The following is a 7,855-nucleotide window of genomic DNA, read 5'->3' as shown; positions in this document are numbered from 1 at the left end:
TAACGTGCAATAGTTTGCAAACATCAAGGATGTTTTTTGTACTTTTTGAAGACAAATGACATGATTTGTAATCAGATGTCAACATAAAGGACGATTTTTGTAATTTACTCCAGAAGATAGAAGATGGGACCTAATTGGCATGCCATGTAGACATGCAGTGACATGTATTCAGAATATGGCAATGCATGGAATAGTTGACGGTATACCAAAGAAATGGGTGGATCAAGCTTATTGGTAAGATACATGGAAAATGGTCTATATAGATACCATTGACCTAATAAATGGCATGGACTTGTGGCCAATATCTAGATGCCCAACTACCTTAACAACTCCAAAGCATTACAAGCAGTTTGACAGACTAAAGAAAAAGAGAAAGAAATCTACTGAGGAGTTCCAATAGTCGAGTCAAACCAGTTCAACCAGTGGAAAATATCAAGGACAAGCAATTATGTAACATGTGATAAGTGCAAGATAAAAGGACATAACAAGAGGATTTGCTAGTGATGTGTTTGTAAAAACACCTTGTATATTGTAAAGTTTTGTACATGTTTTAGTCATTTAAAAGCATCGTTTCATATCTTTATGTTGTGCTTATGTTGCGTCAGGTTTATAGGTATAACAGGGGCTAAACAAGGTAAAAGGAACATCCAAGCAGAAAAAGGGCTCGGCGGGTCAACACGGAAGCTGTAGCACAAGTTCTGGAAACATGAAATCGCAAGAAACATTCCCTATTCCATATTTCAATCATTTTTGTGAAACCAAAGTTCCCTGGAGGCGATTTACAGAGTCCTGACATCCCATCCATCCCGTTTCTTCATGTTTAATCCTTCCAACTCAAGATTTGAGGTTGCAATGATGAACATGCGAGGCTGAACTTCTCGTGACTTCCCCCGGATGAACGATTACTTAGTTTATTACATTAAACTCAGTTCTGATTCTTATAACTGGTACTTTAACCACTTGTGTTGTGTAACAACCTTCAAAATACAAGTAACAATTCCCACAATACATTTTAAGGACCCCTGATTGAAACCCGAACTTGTACGGCGTGACCCGATGTGAAAAACAAAGAAACTTATAACAGGAACCCCCGGAGGTACGCGGGGGGATCCCCTAAAACTCCCACGATACGCGAGAGAATGTTAAGACACGCGGGACTCGAAAACAACATGTGGCTGGCCTATACGAGCAAACAAGGCTATCCTAGCCTACTTGGAAGCCGCCGCGACATGCTGGCGTGACCACTATGCCGGGCGCGAGGTGCGAGGAATGCCAAATGTGGGTATATATTCAGCTATGTAGGACTAGTTCAGGTTGCTCAGTTCGATAGTTCAGGTTGCTCAGTTCGATCGTTTAAGTGCTGCCGGTACCCGGCTATACTTTGTCATTCGTTGTGGGTTTTGATCTCGTGATTATCGTTAAAGTTGAGTTGAGTTGAGTTGAGTTAATACACTAATATGTGTGCATTGTGTATTTAATTAGGTATACCAGCTTTAAACCATTAGGCAAGACCTGTTAACTTAAATCTGCAATGTGAGTCATTCTATTTTTACTAAATGCTTTCAAAACCCCATTTGTTTTACAAGTTGTATTTACTGTGATTAAGTTTTTGCATTCTGAAATTACTACCGGTACGTGGAGTTTTATATACATTACTTGATAAGCTTTACCATTGGACAACGGGTTAGCCAATGAGTGATATGACCATAGTCACAGATCTGGTCGAGTGACAAATACCGATTTGGGGTAATTGATAGATATAAACAAATGTAAAAACCCTTAATGCTATAAATTATAACAATGTGTTTTCTTACAACTGAATGAACTCACCAATATTTTCCACTGACCAAATGTTTTTAAAACGTGTTTCAGGTGACTTATTGTGAAAAAAGGAAAAAAGTGTCGTGAAGCACTTCAGCTTAAATAAGTGGCTATATAAACCGTGGCTATGTAAACCTGAAATAAACATGTTTTCTATAATCAAGGATTTCCTAGTGAAATTCCTATATGTAAATGCGGGATTTACTCCACAGTTTATTGAAATAAAAACTTGGTGTTTTGAAAACTCTGATAAATTTTTCCTGACACTCGGTCGTGATGATTTTTCCGCTGCAAAATAATAAACACCGGTACCACTGTTGTTTGCCTCGCAGCGCCCGACTCAGGGTACGAAGAAGATTAACCATTTCACACCACTTCGGCTATAAATAGGAGCCTTCACCTCCAGGTTTAACCATTATGTTCCTTGCTCTCTCACTCTTAATCACACACTTATTTCCTCAGAGCATATACTTATCCTTACGCTGGAGAGTGGTTAAGAGGAGAACCCTCCTATTCCCCTCCTCGTAACGATCTTAACGGGGTGTTTAGTGTTTTGCAGGATCATTGTCACCACAGCTTGGAGAAGACAAATAAGATTAACCATATTTGTCAAGGCACATACCACAAACTAGTTTGGTGTTTTTTTTTTTTTTTTCAGTGAGCAAACCTCTAAAATGACAATTAGTTTCTATTTGTTCCTATCCAAATTACTTAGATTTGTTCAACAACATTCTATTGATTTATGTCATTCTAAGTGATTTTTATGATCATGTTAGTTATATAATAGTTAGAATAAATTGTATGGATTATAAGTGTGATAACAAAAGATCATTTTTATTCTTTTCTTTATAAATTACACATGATTCTTACTAGTTGCTTAGACATAACACATGATGGCTTCGTGGTTAGGGACACCAGGTGTTTAGATGTTAGTTATATAATAGTTAGAATAAATTGTATGGATTATAAGTGTGATAACAAAAGATCATTTTTATTCTTTTCTTTATAAATTACACATGATTCTTACTAGTTGCTTAGACATAACACATGATGGCTTCTTGGTTAGGGACACCAGGTGTTTATCTCATGTTAGTTATATAATAGTTAGAATAAATTGTATGGATTATAAGTGTGATAACAAAAGCCATCATGTGGCATTAGAGGGATTTTCAAAGTAGATTTTAATGGGTGTTTTGTTTGTTGCAAAAAAAAACTTAGTCATAACACTATTATTCCTTGACCAACCTCCAAGAGATCAAAAACACTTAGCACAAAATGTGTAGGAGCTCGTATTATGAAACAAACATAGACATAGGATGCATCTGTAATTGAGAGTGTTATTAGTCGTCTTGATCTCGTTGGCAGTTGTAGTGGTCGCATATGGTGGCAAAGTGGAAACACAGAGATAGCAAGAGGGGTATACAACAACGGAGCGACCTGTTTGAGGGAAGAAGTCATCAGTTTCTGTTTCTGATGTACGGGGAACATGGTTGACGAAAATACAACAATCCCCTATATTAAGAGGAGGTAGACAATATGAGCAGATGAAGAAGAATCCGGGCATCCAAACGAGAAAACTCACGGATGGCCAAAAACACAGCCATGTCACCATCTCACTTCAATCCATGTGTCCTTAATTTCTCCTCGCTCGCTCATAGTCCCCCGTTGTGGCCGTCGATATCACGTCACTCATAGATGGCTAGAAGCTACCCCACCCCACTAGGGATGCTCTTAGAGGAGAGGTGAGATGGTTAGGGGTTTATAAGTTTTGTTTTAAAGAAATACAATATAAAGGATAAAATGATCATCTCCAATGAAATTAATGTACTTTTTCAGTGACAATTAGTGAAAATGGTCATAAGTGTTACGATAGAGCAAGAGTTATAATACGATTAAAAAGAAGAATATGAAAATGTGACATTAAGCCATGTTTTAGAAACAAAAATCATGATTTGGACATAATATTGTCCGAACAAAAGACATAGCATGGTCAAAATATGACATTGGCAGATTAATCCTTCATAACTTCAATTTTGAACTAGTATGCCAAAACATCAAGATTCATTCACATTCTGAACTACAATCTAGCAACTTAAAAAGAACCAATTTCCCATATACTTATTATGATTCATGTATACTCAACAAATGACACATCAATTCAAATTTCACAGCTATCATATTTAATCAACAAGACAACCAATTCTTATGAGTACTAATAACCGCGGACACCATCCCAGCCGACGCCATCAACAACGGCCCCGAAAGCCGCCCCTTCCCATCGCGAATATCCGCGACCGCCATCAACCCATCCGCCACATCTTGCACCAATGACAACCTCTTCATCAACTTCTTTTCCCTCAACTTCCCCAACCTCTCCATCTCAGGCTCCACATCATCACCTCTCGTAACCGCAATTTCAATACTCGATAACAAACATCTTTCATCAAATGAAATCCCCTTTAATTCCTTAACCTTCATACTAACACTCCCAACATACCCAATTAACTCAGCCCACGCGCTAATTCGTTGCAAAACACGCGCGTGGGTGGGGCTAATGAGCCCTGATTTGGCTAACCACACAAACTGTTCAACAAAGTAATACACACCTTCTCCGCCGTATGCAATCAATGCGATTATAACATTTTGTGTGGTGTCGAGTTTTGCTGAGCGGAGTGAATTGATGTCTTGGATGAACTTGCCTAGGCGGAAGGCTTTGCGGCTGAGCCCGACGTTGGATTCGAAGGTTTTGAGGCGGCGGTGGAAGGGGTGGGTGGCGGGTACGAGGTCGGAGGAGAGGATGATTTTGGTGGCGTAACGGGAGATTTTTAAGAGTTTGTCGACGCCGTCGCGTTTGGCGAGGTATGCTTCGAGGTGGATGAGGAAGTCTCGGTTGTTTTTTGGGGATTTTGGTTTGGTTTGTGTGTTGGATTCCATGGTGGAGATGCGACGGCGATGGTGGAGATTGATTGGGTAATTGACAGGTTGTTGTGTTTTTTTAGATTCAGGGATGGTTGTTTACTTTGAGTTGCGTGCCGAATGATGTTTTGTTGATGATTTTTTTTTGGGAAAATTACCAGCATAGCCGTTTGACCAAGCCATTTTCCAAAATAGCCATTTGACCGGGCATAATGCACCATCCCATCAAAGTGAACTCCCATATTTATGCACCTTCAATTCAACCATCAGATAGCCGACACGTGTCCCTGCTGCCTGAAACGGCTTTATGCCGCCTCGCCTGGCAGCCGAGCCGCTTCCCCCCCAAGCCAAGCCGCTTCGCAGAATGCCTGATTTATGCCGCTTTGAGGACTGCCAAGCCGAGCCGCTTCATGGTAAAGCCGAGCCGCTTTACCCAATTCCAAGCCGCTATAGTCTGAATTTAAGCCGCTTTACCCCCCAAGCCGCTATAACCTGTGCTCAAGCCGTTTCATCCAACATCCAAGCCGCTACACCCCGGATACGAGCCGCTTCAGCTTCCCGCCAAGCCGTCTAAACCTATGGCCAAGCCGTTTCACCCTGGTCAAGCCGTTTCATCCAACATCCAAGCCGCTACACATGTTTTTTTATTTATAATTTCGTATGTATATATATATACATCTGTTTTTTGTCTTTTACACACATCTGTGTTTTGTCTTCTCGTTATCTTTGTAGTAATACATTGTTTGGTCACGTTTAGTATAACTCATGGGTGTTAAGTGTGTGATATACATCGGGGGTAAGTGGGAGGTTGTTAACGGGAACATCGAGTATGTTGCCGGTCACGATTGTATTACTAGACGTGGTTTAGAAGTTGAAACTACTTTTTCCTACATCACTTTTTTAAGTTATATTCGAAAGATGTGTGATATTCAAAATATTACTCGGATATCCTACCGGATGTCTTCGTTTACAGATCCGATAGATATAATGAATGATAATGATGTTGTTTTTTTGTTTAATTTGGCTAATAGTAAACCATTTGAATTATTTCAGTTATATGTCATTCAAGAACCCGGTGTTGAGTCTTCTGATTGCGCATTTTTAAACAATTTCAAAGTTCCTGATTTGAATTTATCTTTTGATGATAGTGATAAAAAAATTAATGAAAACTGTACCCAATTATATTTACCGAGTAATACCCAAGGCATATCTTCTATTGTGTTTGAGCCAGGCCACATTTTTAATAGCAAAGAGGAAATGAAACTTGAATTGGGTAAAAAATGTTTGATAGAACGATTTGAGTTTAAAGTTGATAGATCGTCTAAATCACGGTACGAAGTGTCATGTTGTGTTGATGGTTGTGAGTGGCGTTTTAGGGCATACAGCTTTGCTGGTGATAGCGCATTTTACGTTAAATATTTTAACGATAAACACACTTGTTCAAAGACGCTCACACACCCACATTTTCGTCAGGCAAACCCCCAAGTTGTGGGTCATTATTTAGTGCCTCAATTAAAAGACGGTGGTCGAATTTATCGCGGAAACGAGATAAAGTCCGATTTTAAACAAAATTTAGGAATTGATATTAGTTACATGCAAGCATGGCGTGGAAAATGTCATGCTTTAGAACTCTTGCAAGGTACAAGCAGAGATTCTTTTGCCGAACTCCCAATCTATTGTTACAATTTGGAGCGGGCGAATCCGGGAACCGTGACTCACATTTGGGTTGACGACGAGAGTCGATTTGAAATGGTATTTGTGGCTATTGGTGCAGCGGTAAGTCGGCATGGACCTTAATAATATTTTTTTTATCTTAAAATATGATGGTCATTCACTGATTTTTTTTTTCAGGTTCGTAGTTTTATGCGTAATTTAAGACCTGTTATTATTATAGACGCTGCCCATTTGAAGGGTGAATTTAAAGGAACATTGTTTTTAGCAGTTGGCATGGACGGAAATAACCAGATTTTACCAATTGCCTATGGAATAGGCAAATCAGAGGATGGTGCTTCTTGGACATGGTTCCTCTCAAAGCTTAAAGGTTGTGTTGGTGAAATTCCAGATATGGCGATCATATCGGATAGGGCCAATTCAATACATTTAGCTGTAAGCAACGTGTTTCCACACGCTTATCATGGTCTCTGCTGTCGACATTTAATGGTGAACTTAAGTTTACCGTCGAATAAAAAAAAGGAATACGAGAGCCTCTGGTGGAAGACCTGTAAATCTTACCGGTTGTCTGATTTTAATGAGTCTTTCCACACTCTATGTCTTGCAGTTCCTAGAATACGGAACACTTTAATAAGTATCGGGTTTGGACGGTGGGCAAGAGCGCATTGTCCCGGCAATCGATATCATTATATGACATCTAACAGTGCAGAGTCAATTAACGCTTTGTCTAAAGACTATCGTAAATTGCCAGTAACCCAACTTATTGAATTTTTCCGTCAATCTGTTCAAAAATGGTTCTATGATCGTCGGCTGGAGGGAATTAAGGAAAGACATGAGCTTACCCAGTGGGCTCAAAAAAAAATTGCAAAGAAAATTGATGGGTCTAGAACTTGGACTGCCGCTGGTGTAGGGTTGAACACTTTTGATGTTGACGACAGGAAAAAACGTGGTTTTGTAAATTTTTACGATCGAACATGTAGTTGCCGTGTTTGGCAAGTTTCTGGACTACCCTGTGGGCACGTGATTGCTGTATCCAAATTCTTAGGTGAAACTGACTGCAGTCATTATGCTTTCCGATGTTATTCCAATGAAGTGTATAAAAAAACATACGAGGAAGCGATTAATCCTCTTCCTCATAAATCTGAATGGGAGATACCAGAAGATCGTATAAATGTTCGCCCCCCGCATATGACAAAACGTCAGTCGGGCCGTCCGCGAGCAAACAACAGAATCTTGTCTCGAGGGGAAGAACCCACGCCTCTATATTGTGGTAGGTGTAAGTCACATGGACACCATCGTGACGTTTGTTCAGCCCCAATCCCATCGCAACAACGTTCGCGTAAAGGCAAGGAAACCGTTGCTCACGAAGACCCAGGAAATAATCCGTCTGATAATTATTTTCCGTCTTATAATTTGGGAGATTTTTAGTTTTAGTGTAGTATTTTGG

General features: G+C 39.7%; 2 protein-coding genes across 2 annotated transcripts; one reads left to right on the top strand and one right to left on the bottom strand.

The window, feature by feature from the left end:
* Positions 1-3,865: 3,865 nt before the first annotated feature.
* Positions 3,866-4,859, bottom strand: LOC110879507 (peroxisomal membrane protein 11A). The gene has a single exon (XM_022127977.2). The coding sequence runs from the start codon at positions 4,753-4,755 to the stop codon at positions 4,006-4,008; it is 750 nt and encodes a 249-aa protein (XP_021983669.1). The 5' UTR covers positions 4,756-4,859; the 3' UTR covers positions 3,866-4,005.
* Positions 4,860-5,502: 643 nt separating this feature from the next.
* On the top strand, positions 5,503-7,836 carry LOC110876725. The gene is made up of 2 exons (XM_022124887.1): positions 5,503-6,513; positions 6,589-7,836. Exons 1-2 carry the CDS (start codon positions 5,503-5,505, stop codon positions 7,834-7,836), a joined length of 2,259 nt encoding a protein of 752 aa, XP_021980579.1.
* The last annotated feature ends 19 nt before the right edge of the window (positions 7,837-7,855 follow it).

This window comes from Helianthus annuus, chromosome 9 (genome assembly GCF_002127325.2).
Source record: "Helianthus annuus cultivar XRQ/B chromosome 9, HanXRQr2.0-SUNRISE, whole genome shotgun sequence".
NCBI lineage: Eukaryota > Viridiplantae > Streptophyta > Magnoliopsida > Asterales > Asteraceae > Helianthus > Helianthus annuus.
This window is presented reverse-complemented; position numbering and strand designations above follow the sequence as displayed.